This window comes from Atractosteus spatula, chromosome 11, assembly GCF_055471065.1.
Source record: "Atractosteus spatula isolate fAtrSpa1 chromosome 11, fAtrSpa1.hap1, whole genome shotgun sequence".
Lineage (NCBI taxonomy): Eukaryota > Metazoa > Chordata > Actinopteri > Semionotiformes > Lepisosteidae > Atractosteus > Atractosteus spatula.
In genome coordinates this window covers 21,889,557-21,908,747 of record NC_142716.1, presented here as the reverse complement: position 1 = coordinate 21,908,747, position 19,191 = coordinate 21,889,557, and the positions used below count along the sequence as shown (strand labels likewise).

The 19,191-nt window shown below is 37.7% G+C and overlaps 1 protein-coding gene across 5 annotated transcripts in view; it reads right to left on the bottom strand.

Annotated features, from left to right (window-relative positions):
* rc3h1a (ring finger and CCCH-type domains 1a) overlaps positions 1 to 19,191 on the bottom strand; it is a 54,799-nt gene that overhangs the window by 17,174 nt on the left and 18,434 nt on the right. For 4 of the 5 annotated variants that reach the window (XM_088927105.1, XM_088927110.1, XM_088927106.1 and 1 more), the window contains exons 4-12: positions 18,473 to 18,712; positions 17,601 to 17,776; positions 16,138 to 16,338; positions 13,063 to 13,195; positions 12,228 to 12,346; positions 11,692 to 11,804; positions 10,719 to 10,985; positions 5,835 to 6,058; positions 4,151 to 4,512 (exon numbers count right to left, since the gene is read on the bottom strand). In XM_088927105.1, the coding sequence (XP_088783231.1) occupies positions 4,151 to 4,512; positions 5,835 to 6,058; positions 10,719 to 10,985; positions 11,692 to 11,804; positions 12,228 to 12,346; positions 13,063 to 13,195; positions 16,138 to 16,338; positions 17,601 to 17,776; positions 18,473 to 18,712 (1,835 nt within the window). The remainder of the gene's footprint in view (positions 1 to 4,150; positions 4,513 to 5,834; positions 6,059 to 10,718; positions 10,986 to 11,691; positions 11,805 to 12,227; positions 12,347 to 13,062; positions 13,196 to 16,137; positions 16,339 to 17,600; positions 17,777 to 18,472; positions 18,713 to 19,191) is intronic. The other variant, XM_088927108.1, reaches the window with a different exon arrangement.

The following is a 19,191-nucleotide window of genomic DNA, read 5'->3' as shown; positions in this document are numbered from 1 at the left end:
GTATGTTGGCTTACTTCTATTAAATAAATAATAACATAGTGGAATCTGTTATGTGTTGTTTATCACCTGAGGTTAGATTTACCTACTTTTAGGACCTGGTAAGGACCAGATGATGTTTTATGTCCTGATATATAAAACCATAGAATTGAAAGAGGGTGTACTTTCTTTTTCACATGACTGTATATGCCCCACCTGGTAGTGATTTTTTTTTAAATGTTCGACTCGATGGCTAATGCACAGGGGATACTGATTTGTGGAGGTGATTGGAATGTGCGTCTTAACCCCAGGCTTGATTCTACAAATATATCTTCTCAGAGAGACAAATCATTGCATAAAAAGATTAATTTACTGCTGGAGGAAATGGTAATAATAGATCTTTGGAAAGATTTCTATCCAATCGGGCGTGATTACACTCACTATTTCTTCCCTCATTCGGTATATTCAAGGATTATTTTTCTATATACAAGAGAGATATAGGATTCAACATTGCGATATTGGTAGAAGTGATTTTTCAAACCACGCTCCTATGTCATTGTCCATACGATTAAGTAATAATCATGGAAATACAACATGGAGGATGAACTCCAGTCTTTTGAACGATCCACAATGTAAAGCACAGATAAAACAAGAAATAAAATATTTTTGGAAGAGAATGATAATGGAGAAGTGGGACCAGAGAAGATCTGGAACAGATTAAAGGCAGTTATAAGGGTGAAAATTATTGCTCTGAGCAGTCATAAGAAGAAGGTAAAGCAATTACAATTATCTAATCTGAATATAAAGTTAGTCAGGGTCAAAATCACTAAAGCTGTTGGCAAGAAAATTAAAAAAACAGGGCAATAATACAATATATAAAATAAGGGACCAGAACTGTAATGCTGTATTCTATAAATGGGAAGAAATCCAAAACACTTTTACAAATTACAGAAAACTATATACACAACCCCCTTCAGAAAGTGAAGAAAAGATGTATGCTTTTTTGGAATGCCCCCATCATGGAGAGAGGCTATCATCTCAGTTATCCCTAAGGAGGGAAAAGATAGATTGGACTGTGGATCATTCAGACCAGTCTCAGTCCTTAATGTGGATTATAAAATATATACAGCAATACAGACTAAACTAATCGAAAAGATTCTCCCTCATTTGATATATATGATCAAACAGGGTTTATTCAAGATAGACAAACCCATCATAACATTTGAAGCACATTGCATATCATGAACCATATTCAACAATATAATTTAGAAGCTTCTTTGATGAGATGCCGAGCAAGCTTTTGACTCTGTTAGTTGGAAATACCTCTATAGGGTCTTAGGTAGGTTTGGTTTTTGTGAAAATATTATAAAAGGTATTCAAACCTTATATGATAGACCAACAGCATGAATTAAAATAAATGGTTATTTATCTGATAGCATAACTTTAGAACAAGGGACGAGACAAGGCTGCCCTTTGTCTCCATTGCTCTTTGCTCTATAGAGCCACTAGCCCAGTGGATATGACAAAATAGCAAAATAAAAGGTATTTCTATACAAGGGAATGAGCACAAGATAGCACTGTACGCAGATGACGTTTTGTTATATATGGAGGATCCCACGAGTTCACTTCCAGAAGTAATTAAACTCTTAGATAGCTTTGGCTTGCTGGCAGGCTATAAGTTAAATGTAAAAAAACAAGTTCTAACCTTTAATTACAACCCTCCCCATTTTTCAAAAGCAAATACCACCTTAAGTGGGACCAAAGTTCAATGCGATATCTAGGAGTCTATTTACCAAAAGATATTTCTACATTAGCAACAATTAATTATGGACCCCTTATAATTACAATTAAAGCAGATATACTGAAATGGAACCTAATCCTCTTTATGAGTTTTAGTTCTAGAATTGAACCTGTAAAAATGAATCTATTGCCACGACTACTCTTCTTATATCTTATTTCTCCCTTGAAATCGCTGCAAAACAATCTAAAGAATGGTATAAGATGATTTCTAGGTTTATTTCGTAGGGGAGAAAACCTGGAACAGATTCAAAACATTGCACATTTCAAAGATAAAGGGGGCATGGCTTTACCAAATTTTAAAATTATTATGCATCTCAAATTAAACCTCTCATTAATTCTTGTAATCCAGAATATCAAACCAGGTGGAAAGATACTGAATTATCCCTTGTAAATAACCCCCCAATTCAGGCATTATTTGGTAATAGGAATTCAGTAATTACTGAAAAAATATTCAATCCATGGATAAAGTTTCAACTAAGGACATGGAATAAGATTACACAAGTAAAGATACTCAGATGGTGCGCCTATGATACAGTTTAAACCAAATAAAGTGGATAATGATGTAAAATTTGGATCACAAAAGGAATAACTGCATTTTGTAATATAATGGATAAGAATCAATTACAAAGTTTTCAGTGTTTAAAGGAGAAACTATTTGGAGAATTCAGATTTTTATAGATATCTTCAAATGCGCCACTATTTTAATAAGGAGATTATAAGGGGAGATTTAGATATTGTTAATGATGGGGTAGTGAAAGTAGTTACAGAAGCCTACAAATCAGAATAAAGTAAAGGCATTATATCTAGATTATATAAAGGTTTTATGGAAAAGAAATCACATTCTACAAAGTATATAAAAGATAAATGGGTGAAAGAAAGTGAAGTTAGAATTTCGAATGAAGAGTGGCTTAAAATTTGTGAATTTCAATGGAGATGTACTAACTTGAATTTATGGAGAGAGTTTGGCTGGAAAAACATTGTTAGATTTTTCATTACTCCGAGTCAGAAGGTGCACCATACTGGGGAAAACTCTAAATGTTGGAGACAGTGCGGAAACCAAGGTGATCATTAGCATATATTCTGGAACTGCCCTAAAATAAGGCTATTCTGGAAGGAGTTACATGAGGCCCTGGAAACTAAGTTTGAAAGGAATGTACCCTTTACATTTGAGGCTTTATATTTTGGCAAACTGGATTTTGATTGGAGGGGAACTGATGAATATTTGTTTGGAATCCTTTCATCAGCAGGGAAGAAAGGTATAACAAGAAAGTGGCTTCTCCCAGATTTACCAACAATGAATGATTGGATTGAATTAATAAATGAAATATATATAATGGAAACATCAACACTTTCACTAAAATTACTAATGAATAAATTTGTCAAATATTGGTCCAGAAGGGTTCAGTACATTAAACCTTTAAGGTCTGAATATGTTGAGATACAAAATAAACTTAAGGTGCATTTAGTCTCCTCCGTTTTCATATTCATAAAAGTATACATCTTCCTCATTTTGAACGTATATACTTTTGTGTAAAAGTTATATAATTGTAAAATACTAAGGGAACAAACAGGGATAGACAATTTTTGCTTGTGATGTATAGTCGAAAGTGTATTGTAAAAGTAAGGCTGAGTAACGGTGATTATATGAAAAATGGTTTTGCTTTCTCTAAAATAAAACTAAAAATCTAGGGAGACAAAAAAAAAGCATATAAAAATGGATGAAAATATCCATATAAAAAAACAGTAACACATAATGAAATCTAATTTAAAGGAATATTAAAAAGGCCCAGAAACAGAAAAGAGAATTATCTCAAAGATAATGAGAAACATTTAGATGTTGAAGGGAACATAGTTGACGCATCTACAATGAGATTTTTACCAATGAGAAGACATGTCTGAGGAGAAAAGATCAAGCTGTATATTAAATAGCATAAGAGAAGAGTCAAGTTTTATTGCTACAGAAACATCAAGATAAACCAAGAGCCTAATGGTATTCTACCAACTGCACATACATCAACTAAATATATTTATATATTTGTGAAACTCTTATTACTCACTGAAGACAGAAGCAGTGCCCAGGGACTGGGGAATTGCTCAAATATTACCCATGCAAAGAATATACGGGCAGAATTACCTCTCGTTTGTAAACTTTACGTTATTACATCCTCCAACACCCATTTGAGACAAATTAACTGATTTTACTTAAAACAACACTCGCTAACTCAGTCCATAATACCCCGAAAGCTGCTTGTCAGTTTTTTTCACAGATTTGGTCTTTAGTCTTCATGGTGGTCTGGGCTACTTTGAAGGAGTGTTTGAATGCTACATAGCAAGTGAAATTTGTTTGTCATAATCCAAACTGTGCAATACTCACCCTAGGATAGGACCTCATCTGGCCTGGGTGCGGGCCCACTGGACAGTAGCCTTCGGGAAGGTACCGCTCTCGGGAATCAGTCAAGTATGGTGAGCCAGCAGCAGGAGGGGGCATGTCCACAGGCACAGGGCTGTGCCTCACCATGTCGTCACGCTGGTAGGACTGTGTGGGTGCGTAGGGGCGGCGGCTATCATAGTGCGTCTGGTATACCGGCTGGGCTTGGTACTGGGTAGGAGGGCTGGGGTACTGCCTTTCTGGCACATAGGGGTAGGGATCTGGGTAGGGCATGCCCGGCTCACTCTGTCCAGGCTGCACATAGCGTGGCTGAACATACTGTGGAGGCTGGTATGTGTACGGATTACCTGGGGACGGAGGAAAACCACCTCATGTCAGCGAAAACAGGCAAGCATCTGTGCCATAGCTGGCCACTCTAAGCAAATACAAATTACACTCTTGGAAGAGGCAGAAAGAAGGCAGTGAACATGCTCCAAAGAAGAATTTTTACTAATCTTTTTTTTACTTAAATGTTTTTTAATTAGCAAAGACTGTTTAAAATGCTAGTAGAAAAATTAGAGATGTTTCCTCTCCCTACTACTATTTTGGAACCAACAATGGAACAAAGCCCTCCAGGAACTGGTTTTCCACCAGTTGTAGACTTTCTTAAATTAACAAAACTCTTGCAGGAGTCACTCCAGATATGGACAACACCCAATTACTGGGAAATTAATGTAGCACCCCATCACTAAAAATGAAAACAAAACCAAATCAAGTCATTACACACTGATGTCTATTACATGCAAAGTGTGATTAGAACTAAATGATCTTCTGTGTGAAAACAGGATTCTTTTGAGTAGTCAGGAGTAGAAAAAGAGTAGTCTTTTTAACAAAGTTCTTTGAAAAGCAGCAATTGATACAAAAAGATTATACAACATTTAGATTTTTAGAGGCCTTTGGAAACAAATACACTCCTAAAATAATATTTCTCATACTGCACAAAGTAATGTACATCTCTGGATCAAGAACTGGTTAATGGCTAGGAAGCAGTACAATTAAGGTCTGAATGCGCTAAATGTGGTAATTAGTGGTTTAGTTTACCAGACGGATCTGTATTAGGACCACCAAACTTCCTAATTTCTATCAATGATATAGATTCTGATAAAGTTAATAAACATACAAATTAAAGATGATACCAGGGCAGGAGAATCAACAATTCCTATTAAAAACTGCAAAGAAAAATTAAAGTATCAATAGAAACTTAATCACTTATAACTGGAACAATACAAAAAAAGAAATCTAACACACAGCTCTAGCATGCTACTTCAGTTCCCGCCCCCCCCTCCCCTTGTTACACCTTTGAAAATGTGTAGACTTAAAAAGAGTGGTTTTCCTTTAATGTCTACATAGAGCCTAGAAAATATTTTTAAAAATAGGCACAAGCACAACGGAAACTCCTGTGCATTTAACAGCATTTTTCATCTACATAAAATGACAACTGACAGATCCACAGCATTTTGGGAGAATGCCACCCAGACATTTTGTGTGCATTCATAACCACCAACCTTTGGCATGTGGATTGTTTTGGTCATGCAAGCACTCCTTCTGAACAAGGCTGTTCATCTGAACACTGGAAGAGGCAGAGTGAGCAGGTAACCCCCAGGGATGGCTGATGTGTCAATACTCTCACCTGTGCGGTACTGTGCAGTGGTGTCGTACTGGGATGAGGAAGGAGGAGGCCGAGGCTCTTGGTAGAAAATTTCAGGTTGTTGCTGTGGGTACATCTGAGGGGCCCTGGGCACTACAGACACTTGCTTGTGCATTGAGGGGTGGTCTGTGGGCATCCGGGCATGCGTCATGTGCTGAGGATTCATAGGTAGGGTCGACAGAGAACTCTTGGGGACAGAGTCCAACCTGAAAAATACCAGGGTCCTACTTTCATTACAAAATAAAATGAAAACTAGAGGCTCTGGTTTTGCCCCATTCAGGCCCTTCAGGATGTAGGCTGCTGCTCTGAAATACAGATGTGGCCATTCAAAATGCACGGTAAAACCCCATACCCCGGCAAATAATCTGTGGCCTACCGCGGTATGTGACTGGCTGGCCAAAATGATCGACAGGTGGCACTTGTGGCATTAGTTGTTAGTGAAACGATTGCTTCTCTTTACTGTTCATGTTAAAATCCGCTTAATATGGAATATCAATATGGAATTGTACAACTTAAGGGAAATTTTAGCAGCTGAGCATAAAAATAAGAGGAGCAGAAGTCTCTGAATGTCAAACGATATTAATTTAGGAATATAAATATATTATACAAACTGTATATGGGTGGTACTGGTAGTTTAAATAAAAAAATACACAACAGTATTCCACTTTCTTAATAAACATTTTATGCATCAAAAGTCTTTCACTCGGTCCCTTATTGTGGTTATTTCGGAACTGTTTTGATGTGCTCATTCTGACTATTAAGTTTATATACTTTAATAAAAGCTATATGTTTTAACCTTTTCTATGAATACTTGCACTCATTGCAGTACAAAAAAACGTAAATTTTAGAATCCACTTAATCGGGAACATAATCTGGAACAGCACATCTAAAGAAATTAATAATGATATTTAAGTTTCTAAATGTAATATATAGAGCTCAAAGTATTATCATATTCCAATTTCTTTATAAACATCAGCATCAACTCGTGATTACTTTGGAAACATTTTTACCTGTCTGTTTCAGCACTCTAAATGACTATCTCTAGTCATTTGGTATAGCGGATTAGGCGCTTGAAGAGGGAGGTCAGTGTTTGAATCCCGGTCAACACGTGTTTTTCTCGCACCAAAAAAGACTAACTTTTTAACAAAGTAGTGAATAGTATGTACATTATACTGACATCTTATTTTATATATCACAACGTGTTCAATTGAAAATATGAACGAGCAAATGTGAATACTGTTAGCAGTGGGAGTAAAAAATAGTTAAACCGGTTTAATTCAATTAAAAAATACAGCATCCCAATGGGGCAATTCAAGACAAGCTTTTACAACCGGTCTTAAAATAAAAGAGTATATATTACAATTATAATCAAGAATAAAGCGATATTAAAAACTCCACTGCGACCAAACTATAATAACATATCTGATCACTATCAACAATATTAAATTATTAATAATAACAATTACAAACCGTTTGCATTTTGCTCAGGGTCATTTGTCGCCATTTCCACAACCTTTGCTTTCTTATTGAAACTCCAATTTTTAAGACAGGATGGTTCAGATGTCAATAACTCCACCAACAAATGACAGATCCTTCAAACCACAAGCATTTTAAAGATCGCAATTTGTGAAACCTTTCACAGCTTTTATATTAACAATATCTAGTACCTGGTTGTATTTTTAGAAACCTTAGTTTGAATAAAGTCGATCCCAGGTGTAAAATTATTTAGCATTATACTACATTTTTATGCATCAGTCAAAGCATTCTGAAGTCTCTCAAAAACATAAAAATGTAACATAATATTGTATGGCACGATGGGCAACTGATTCTTTTCATTTTAAAGAAAATCAAAAATAAGAAACAATAGATTGTCCCTGCCTAAATAAGACATAGGGTCATGGATGACCTTCAAATCCATGAAAAAACAGGTTTAGATAGTTAACACTTTTTATGCACAAAAAATGGGTGAATTTTCTTCCTTGTGATCAGCTAAGAATCTTTGAATAAGCTGTACATTTTTTTTAAACATTTTAAACACTTTGATTTTGTAAATGCAACACATATAGCGCACAGATTAAATCACAATCATTCTCCACTCTTCTTGTGGTGTGAAGCAAATAAGCAGGTCACTGAGGAAACAGCACACCACCCACTGAGCTCCATCAGAGAAGAGGGGCACTGAGAGGAGGCTTGGAGCTCAGCAATACATAAAGATCCTTCTGCAGCTTGCAGTGGCACTGAGCGTGTCTGCCTTTAAAATTTAAGAATGGAACGTAAATAATTTTTTAACTTGAAGTCTTTTAATTATAATTTAACATAGCTTTCTCACCAGTTTTATATTTGAAACCATCGTTAAAGCAGGTGCTTATTGTACTTCCAAATGACATTACATGTGGAAAAATACATTTTAATCATTTTTTAATTTATAAATTTCAGAAGTTTCATCTATACAAACACCACAGACTTTTCTTGATTGTATGATACCGTATGGTTTCAAAGTATGTGTGAAATATTTTTTCTTAATCCATTAATCCAATCTATTTGTACTCATCCGGCTATGTAAAAATATAGGCAAAAGGATCATTCAAAAGGTTAAATTCCAAGCTGAAAAGACAAGACTCAACGTGTCTTCACTAGCTCTTCAGTTTACAACTCATCCATGGTCATTTATTATTAATATAATCAATAATATATTCCATATTGCATTTAAATTGGAACATTCTTACAAATATAAAAAGAGGCGATACACAACATGTCTCCTCTATAACTCTTCAGTTTACAGAATAATTCCCGCAGAGCCTCACAACATCATCACAACATAGTAAACAACTGTGGCTGGCTCGCTTTAAGGCTCAACATATTAATAAGCTGTTCTCCAGTTACTGACAATTGTAAAAATAACCTTCTTCCCTCCTTCGTTTAACTTAATTCCACAAAAAGAAATCCTTAATCAATAAACCATTACTTATAATTCATCCAGATACACACACTCACGCCTGAGTCAACAACAAGCTAGAATAGTGGACTACTTTTACGTAAGAAACAAACCGAAAGTAATTTTCTGAACAGGCTTTGAATCTCTTGGGTGCAGTATGCTACTTTACAGCCCATTGGCCATTACCACTACAAAGACAAAAGTTTTTTTAAATGTCAAAATGTTCACTTCTGATATTTTAGCTGCTTAGTTACACGATTCCATATTAATATTACTATCAAGTGGTATTAAACTTATTTTTTTATGATAACAGCAAGAGCTGTTCTTACTACTTATTCTTAGAAAAGGCTAAAACGTTATAACTTTTTAGGAAGTACAGTATATAAACTTATATAATGTTAGAACGAGCACGTTAAAACCACAACCCACTGTAAATTACCAAATTAAAAGACACTGATGCATAAAACATTTATAAAGATGGTGGAATACTGTTGTTTATGTCCAACTGAGGAATCTTGCTTTTAAAAAATATACCTACTTTTTAACCAGTTTAACATATAACATGCTGCAACACAGTTTAAAATTATTAAAACTCTGAACAGTATACAACAATTCTATAATTGGAAAAAGATTGTCCCTCAGCATTGACCGGGATTCACAACCAGGCGGTTTCTGGCAACAGCCAAAATGCTGCACTTTCCCACCTGGCAGTTTTACAAGGTATTTAAAAAAACATGCGGTACCCTGCGGACGGCGCACTGTGAATTACCACAGCATCCCTCATGCTTTTTGAATGGCTTGATCTGTATAAAACCCAAGATATCAATCCCAGACAACTGCAGTGTAGTGCTTCAAAAGCACAAACTTTGTTTTACTTTAAAAGAAATCTGCTGTCCTAATTTCATGGTTCCTTAATTACCAACTATAGTACTAAGCTATCAATTAATAAAAGGACAAGCCATTATATTATTTGCATTTTGAAACAAGTAAAACCAAAATTAATTTAAAGACCAAAAGGGCAAGATGCACTGAATAGCCTACTTTCTTTTACATTCTAAAATGTCCCATTAAAACAAGCTTGTCATCGGGCCATTAGAAATTTGTGAATGTTTCAAGGAAACTTGATTTAGCCTCTAAAATTTCAAAAATCAAAAGATATAAGATACTCTTTGAATTTGTGAAGGAAAAAAATAAATCATGTTTAACACTAACGTACCATAATTCAATGCACACTAATCTTGTTTTATTTAAATGCAGAAAATGCATGACAGATTAGTGAATTAGTGAAAAATAGTGAATTCCAAATGGAATTAAATTAATTTAGCTGAGAGAATTGTTAATTCTACTTCTAGTTTCTGTTTAATAATGAAAACCTGTGTTAAAATAACAGATGACCATTCCCTAGTGTGACTGGAACAGAACCCCCTCTGTCCAAGGCTGAGCTAGAGAAAATATTTGGTCTTTATTTAACCTTAAGTGTGAACATTTGGCACACTTGTTTGTGTCTCCATAACGTTTAAAATAATTTCAGCAAAAAACACTTAACAGCTTCTATGCATATTTGGAATAAATGGCGTAACATAATGCAGGCAGAAGTTTAATTTGTATAAGCTCAAGTCGATTTTACCCACCTGACAAGATAAAAATGAATCAAGACAAAAAACAAGTTTGATTCATTAATAATAGTACTCTGAAAATGTAGTGTAGATCTGACATGGAGACAGCATGCTTCTGAGAAAAGGACATTTTACTCAAAAAGCAGAGGTTCAAGTAACAGAAAAGAGGTCTTAAAAGAAGATGCCAATAGCTTATAAAATTAAAAAAGCTCCTCTTTTTTGTAGGATACACAGGGTTCTGAATTTTCTGAAGAAAATCCACACCCAGTTCCCTTTCTGCTGCTACAAATTGCAAAAAAGGAGACAGAGTCTTACGAGTCAGGGGGGGATCCTGGGGCACTGAGACTGTCCATCTTTCCTGGCTTGCGCCCAGGGTCATAGGGAGGCTCTGTGCCACGGGAGATGAGCTGTGTGAGGGTGCTGCCTGAGCCCACTGCTATGATGCCGTTGGCCATAGGTGAGGATTTCCGCACACTGCCGTCTAACCCCCCGTCGTCGGGCAGTAGGGATGAATCGCTCAGCTGGGTGAGCGACTGGCTGATGTTCCGCCGTGCAGCCAGACGCTTGTTCATCTTCCGATACCTGCAGGACCCGAGCATAGAGCTGCTAAACTCGCCACACTGTGTCACATGAATGTGACATCTGAGCAGGCACAAAGCTGTCTTTAGCCTGTCCGCACTGCATCTTTTCCCTTATACGAACAGGTACAGAGCTCTTTACAAGTCTTTATTTTCAATTCATGCCCTGAACTAGGTCTGTAGTGTCAATTCTTTCCAAGATCATGCAAGATATTTAAGGGCACACCCTTCCAGGTGGAAATGGCCCGTGAAGGGCTCAGAGGTTAACATTTTTTTACCACACTGGGTCCATTTCTCATCCAAACAGACACAGAGCTGTCTTAAAAGTGACAATACTGTGTCCATGTTCTCACCTGAGAGGACAGAGAGCTGTCTTAAACTTGGCCACACTGTGTCCAAATAATAAGTCTCATTTGACCTAATCTTCAAAACCAAGGCTAATGTGACGAGTACTTCAATTGTAACAGGTTTATTCTTGGAGGATTTTTACCATGATTTCTGAGACAGGCAATTTTAGTCAGAGCTAAATTTGGATTTCACTGCTTTTGTAGCTCCTCCAGAAACTTAAATGTAAACAATTACAAGAAAAGTTTTAAGTTCTATACCAGTGAACTACAGATACTCTTGAAAGGGAAGACTACAGTACCCCATTTCTGTACCCCTTGAGTGAGCAGCTCAACTAAACAATAACTTTTTTCTGACTGACTTACTTTTCCAGCTCCTCCTGAGAATGTGCGAAAGTGCAGCTTGCTCCACGAGGGCACCCCCCTTTCTGCTTCATATCTCGGCACATGTAGGTCTTGTATTTACTGTGCTGAGGCGGCTAGACAACAGGAAGATGACAAAAATCAATGCTACAGCCCTGAAACAGGGCTCACTGGACTGCAATTCAGTAAACTGCTTGCAAGATAAACATTAAAAAGTACTGTAATCAACTCTGAAGTTACTACACAAAATAAGCTTGAGGATAGGACAAAATGTAGTACAACTGGTGGAGTGCAGTCAAGGATAGGGATTAGTTGTCCAGGTTTTCTTAGCTTTCAACAACACAACAACCTCTGTGGCCTCACGAGCACATGCAGAATCACAATGGTGTTGGGAGCAGTTAGTCTGTAAATCTACACCTCTCCATTCTCTGTGTGTGAGATCCTGGGACTTGTTGCTAAGAGCCAAGTTATGAAAAATACATAATGGGTGATTTCAATCCCAGCTTTTGATGTCAGAGATCAAAGAAAGCATGGGCTACCTGCTGCTGGTCAGTGCCTTTCTTGCTGTGGTTCTGGATGAAGTCCACTAGCCCATGTACCACTGTCTTCACAGCCACCAGACCCTTCTCCAGTTGCTCCCATGTCGGAGGAGGTGCATCTATAGAATAGACAGAGAATGTGATTATTCAAAGTCACAGTAGTTGACAGTCAAAACAAAAAAGTTTGTTTTACACAAGAAAACAGTCAAGAAAACAGTCTCAATCAAAATTTACCATTACAAGTTAAATAATCTAGTTTACTATAGGGCTTCCAAGAGGATCACGAGGAGATAGTTAATGATAAGACATTCTTTAACAGCCAAGAGATCAGCAACTCCACTCCAGCCTGGAATCCAGTCAGAAGCAGTACAGACATGAGTGCATGCTGGCATGACTAGATGGAGAGCAGTCAACTGATGAATCATAGGCTTAGTGCTGACCACTAAGTACTAAAGCTGGAAAGGCATCTATTTACAGTTTTCCGAAAAGGCTATTTACCAGGCTGACCACCACACATTACAGATGGCGTGTGTTTACAGTCCCTATCTCTCTTGGCTGACAAAAGAGATATAAAGTCCAGGCAGGTTAAATAATTAAGTTTTAGGTCCTTGCTGACTCCAGACACAGTATACAGTGATCTTGGCGGAGTCCAGACAAGCTGGGCGCACGTGTATAGGTAGCTCCTGGCAGAATCCGGACAATGTGTGTGTGTCCTGGTAGACTCTGACCACAAGACGTGTGAGCGTCTATACAGCGATCCTGGCAGAATCCGGACACAGGCTGTGTGTACACATGATTAATCATCCTGGAACACTGTGGTCACAGCCTCACTTACCTGGGCTTGGATCAATATTGGCCAGCAGTTCCAGGTGTGGTCTGAGGCGGTTGAGGTTAGCAGGGTCCCCAGTCCGCTGCAGTGCAATGGTCAGCTCCTGAACACTCTGAGCAAATGATGCTGGCGTCTGCAACTTAATCACAAGCATTTCCGGTAAAATAGGGAAACATCTGAAAAAAAACATTTGATGGCCTGAAAGCAAAATTTAACAGTTTTTACTACAGTTAAAAATAGTCCTTTACAAAGTTCTTATCATGGCAGAAAAACATCACAGAAGAAAAACAATGTATCAGCAAAAACTACGAGACTGAAGTGAAATGCACATAGTTCATATTAACAATACAAGCAGCAATGAATCAAGACACTCTGGGACTGGACAATGCTAAATCTTTATACTGCAATGTGTAAACAGAAGTAAATGGCAGTGTCAGTTCCAAAGGAGAGGCTTTGGGGTCACTCGAAGGGAGAAATGGTGGCATTCACTGTCCACAGAGCTTCTGTTAACATTGGGCTGATGGCAAGTAGTGCTGGGCAATAATTCGATAACGATAATTATCGCAATATAATTTTCCTCGATACAATTTTAACAAAAGTTCGATAAATGTTCGATATATATGTTTATGCTTTGCGCATGATATGCACATGCGCACAAAATACTGCGCGAGTGTGCGTGCGTGTTGCAGACCGGGCAGCTAACGTGGTGTTGTTTACCCACACGGTGGTGGCTGACAGGATTGTAGTTAGAGTGGAGAAATGAGCGACACTGAAGCAAATGGAGATATAATGGGTAATTTGGAGATATTTTGGCTTTTTACAATCAGACATAAAACAGAGCACTTTAAACTTTGCAGTCTGTCTGAGCCATCTTCTATGTGTGTTTAATCACACTGCAGTATTTAATTTTTCTATTATGATATTTATTTTGTAAATTTTAGTCATGCATATTTTGACATAAAAAAGACTTGAATACTCTCTACCTCAGATTTGTTTAATGTTTCTGCTGTTTGGAAAGTGTTTGTTGTTTAATTTAACAATTAACTTTCACTCAGGAGAAAAAATCTGCCTTTAAACTTGAAAGAAATAATGATTTTACATTTATCATGATAATTATCGATATCGACTGATATTAAAAATTTTTATCGTCATAATGTTTTTGGCCATATATCGCCCAGCCCTAACGGCAAGCTAACAAACTCATTTGAATAAGATGTGTGTTGCATGCCTACCAGTCTTGTAAAGGCAGTATCAGAAAGCTAACAAAAGGATCTTACTGCAAGTGATTGAAATAATGGACTCTGTAAAAGTAAGACCTATCTCCTTCGGTACCACAGTAGAGAGTTCTCATTGATTAGTTTAAGAAGTGCAATACGAGGCAGAGTATATTGTTACGCAACACTCAACTTAAACTGTAAATTAGACTTTACATAAAAACCTCTTATGGGTCTTATAATAAAAATTTAGAGTTAAGGAGAGGTTACATTACATCCGTAAAGAGTTAACATAATGAGATCACCACCAACATCCACTTCAGTCTTGCTTTGCTTTCACATGTGCATGTGAAGGGGATACAAATCATTTTATTATTTTGATTTACTGTTTGTGTTTAATTGATGAACACTGCAGGGTAAGTAACGAAATGTACAGTATTCATGAATTATTTCAAAAGGCTTAATTTATAGTACTGTATGTTTTTAAGCAGATTTTATATTTTGTTTAATTACTCAGATAAGATTATAAAATGTTTGTATTCATTTCTATTTAATTTCTATCCCCAGGTATAAATGAAGTTTCTCCTAGCAGCAACTAGCAGAAACCTTACTATATATAGGGATAGCTGCTACTACAATCTCTTGCTCTCTATACCCTTTGGAATACCTATTATCCATTAAAGGACAATGAACACTGGTGAGCCTGCAATTCTCCTCTCCTCTTCCACCTTCCCCACTCACCCACACAGCTAGGGGCAATAAGTGAGGATTGCCACAATATCCATCCATTTTCAAACTGCTTTATCTGGTACAGGGACACGGGTGGAACCGGAATGTTTCCAGAACCCTTACATAGCCCAGGGGGTCAGCAAACATTGCGTATTTAATACCAAGACTACAGCAATCCTGCATTATTCTAATTATTTAAAAAAGACTTTAGGCTGCAATACCAGAAAACGACTTTTTAAGTTTGTTATCCATTATACATGGCACACTGCAATAATGCTACTGACAATACACTCACTGGAGAACTAGGTATAAAAGTTTGGAATTTGCAGACTTTTGTATGCAGTTTTTGCGTCGTATGAAATACAGCTTTCACATTATTTTCACAGATTTTTTTTGGTCAGATAGCCGTTTTATCTGACATTGTTTGGTCACTCCGTCGTGGTATATATAAAATATAAATATTACAAGGTGATCTATACAGTATTTTCATTGCTGTTACACCTTAGTTGATTATAATGAACTTATTTTTAAGACTATAACTGGTTCATTTCTATTCATTTTAATATTAACTGTAGAAAACACTACTGAAGAGGTGGATCTACACAACTAGAAAATATCCCAATAGATCTAAAAATTTGTAATTGCCTGACAAATTTAAAACATGTCCCAGATGTCCTTAAGAATTCTTGCCAACATGGAGCCTTTTTTGAAAGTTCATTCTTCTGTACAAGTCTTTCATACCTTGAAAGGAGAACCAAAGAGCTTTTGCACCACCTAGTGAGTGTAAGTTTTTTTTCGTTTCTAACACAAAACATCTTTTTTGGCTATTTAACCTCACCTTGGAGCACAAAGATAAAAATCCAAAAATTACTCTACACATTGCTAAAACTGCCTTTCTCTAGTGTCCTGTTTCATGTGTACAGGAAGCTCATATTCCTTAATGTCTTTTATTGCCCCAACATGCATGTAAGCGTGATTATTGTGTTACACCTACTGAAGCAGGAAGAAAAATTGTCTAATTTCTATATTGACTTAAGAGAAGACTGCCCAATTGTGACGGACAGTCTCAGAACTCCAGAGAGTTTAAACAGAGACAACACAGGACAGCCAAAGAGCCACTTTATCACAGTCCTCCTACCTTGTCTATGATAGACTGCATGTGGGATTTATGGGACTGGTCCCCATATAGCAGTGAAGACCACTGGTCTGGGGCGATGCGCAGTCCACCTTCCATGGCTATCTGGACGATCTGGGAGTCATGCTCGCGCCGAAGGGCCTCATATGTCCTGAACTCCTCCTTCAGCTGCATCAATGAGGAGTCTTCATCTCTCTTGGTTACCTGTGGGTGACAGGAAAGGTGCTCAGGAGCCGCCACAGGAGTCACAGAATTAAAAGGTCCTGAATCATTAAATGATTCTGAGAGACGAGGCAGAATATTCACCTAGACAAAAAATAATATTGGTGTTTTCATGAGATAATTGAGTAAGTGAGCTTCTGCATGGGGATATGTGAATATTAATGCAGATGTCCGGGATCAAATCCTACAGATAAAATAGCTGAAGAAAGCTGGAAATGCTGTCAGCCAGGAGACTCAGATATGAAGTCAAGTCAGAGAAGCAGTGTGGCCCACACTCAGGAGACAGCCTGCTATGAATCCTAAAAGACAGTCCTACATGCTACGAGAATGGTGTAGAGACTGGAGAAGGAGGGGCAAAGGCTAAGATGGGTGGTTTCAGGGCATAGATGTAAGACAGAGAAGAAGGAAAGGAAATATTTCCAAGAAATGATTGGTAAAGCTCCACAGAAACAACCTACCACATACTGAAGCTTTGTGCCGATTCAAAGGTTCTGTCAGTTCAGCTAGTTTTCTAAAAAGACGTAGTGTAGATGTGGTTTGCATTCTTGACCAGTAACTGCAAGGTTGTGGGTTCAAATTCCAGGTGGGGTACGGCTGCTGTACCCTTGAGCAAATCACTACATTTAAGAGTTCTTCACTCACTACAAATGGATACATTTAGATCATATGAAGGCTGCTCGATTTACATTGAGCACACTGGCTAATGCATTATTACACATTTAAAAACATAAAAAGATTTGGACAAAGGTATGCTATGTGGTTCAATTTCACAGTATTCATCATGCTGCCTTTAATAAGTGAATAGCCTATTTTTGTGTTACAAAAAAATAAAATGTGACTGTACAGTTCACACAGGAAAACAATTACAACAGTACCACAGTACTGTATACGACCAGGCTAAATTTATTTTATTACAAAGGACATTTACAAGAATTTTAGTTAGTTTTTTGTTTTTTTTCAACGCATATTTTTGTGAGAATTTTGCATCTAGAGCACTTTGTAGCATGTATTGTTTCCGTTCCAGTTACAAAAAATCAATGGCGTAATTGCAAGGAGACGCATAGTGGGGATAGTTATACTGGGGGCTGTCTGTATATACCACCTTATCTGTGAACGGTTTTCTTGCATTCATTGCCACAATACAGCACTGATAAGGGAAACATTAAAATTGTACCTGTAATGTAACAAACAAATGCTGCAAAATCCAGAATACTTCTCCTCAACAACTGAAACTTTGCCCTTACTTTGAAACAGGAGGCCCGATAAAGGAGCTGCACAACATGGCCAATGCTCGTCTTGGAGGCCTGAGGGAACCGTGGCTCTAGCCTCTGAACCACAAACAGAACCAGGACCTTCCGGGACAGAGCTGATCCGTCTTCCAGGGCGAGCAGAACCAGCTTCAGGGCCTCTTCCTGCATTGCTGCAGGAGGACACATCAGACAAGATTTACTGAGTATTATTAAGAGATATAGCAGTTGCATGCAGGACTATACAGATAATGTACATGACAACTACAAAAGCAGGTCAGACACTGCATGCATAAGCACTGGAAACTGTAACCCATTTTGGAGTTTTTGGTTTACCTATACATGTAGTTATGCCATGTCTGACACTCTTAGTGAGCGCTAGCAGAGGTGCCAGTTTGCGTGTGGAAATGCATACAATTCTTCAACAGATGCTTTCTCTCTAATGTGACAATATATTATGAATATATAACACCTGATATATTAGCACTGAATAAAAATGTACCTAACAATGGTAGACTCTGAGCTCGACCCACCCCCATATTAATAGGTGCCACACTTCAAAGATTATAACCAGTGACTATTCCAAGGTTACATTTATTTTCAGCTTTCACTAATGCTAGTGATAAGTGAGTGTCTGGCATTCAAAACAAGGCTAACTGGTATAGATACATTTTCAGTTCTCCCTACCGCTTAACCAATTTGTTTAGTTAGTACAGTCAGTATGAAGGAGAATATAGGTCCTAAAGAAGTTTCAGCTTGTGTTATTCATAAACGGACAATCTGGTGTAGGCTCTATATGTGCATTCTTGAATCTGCAGATTGCAGACCAGGTCTGACAGAACATCATGTTTTGGACAGGTGCACTTTACCAGGCCCAAGGAACTGGCAGCCCCTTGCACGGACAGCTGCCCACAGGTTGGAAGATAGCTGCTGTGGATTTTGGTGCTGCAGGATGAGCTCTGTGACTGTTCTCTCGCCCAGGGAGCGGGCAGCCCGCATGGCTCTGATGCGCCCCTCCTCCTCCACCAGCTGGCAGTGCACTAGCGTCACCAGTTTCCTCTGCATGGGGCGGCTCAGCATGCTCTGAGTGGTGCTGTTCAGCCCGACACCTGTGAGGCACGCAGTGCTCATCAACACAGAGCCAAAGTTTAAAAAACCACTGTGCACACAACACATTAATGCAAAGAGCTGCTTAACAACATTTAAACAGTAAGGGAAAGAGAACCAACAAATTGTAAAATCCATAGGATGTGCTCCCCCTTAGCGCACAGAATTAGTGTTCAGGAGAAACAAGACTGTAGGTACTTACCCAAAAAGACTAACAGCTGTAATTGCTACCAAAGGTGCTTCCACCAAATACTGAATTTCAGTTTTCTTTTTCCTTTTTGATAACCTCTTACCCTTAGTAGTCTTCAGCTGAGCTTTCATATTTTAAATAACTAAATTTAAAGATTTAAATAGTAGATACAGCTGAAACTCATTTGAACAAGTCTGATTGCAGATTTGGAAAACATTACAATGTGGCACCTGCTTCTTCTGCAAATACATGAAGGCAGCAAGTAATTGTTACACAACATGTAATACCAAT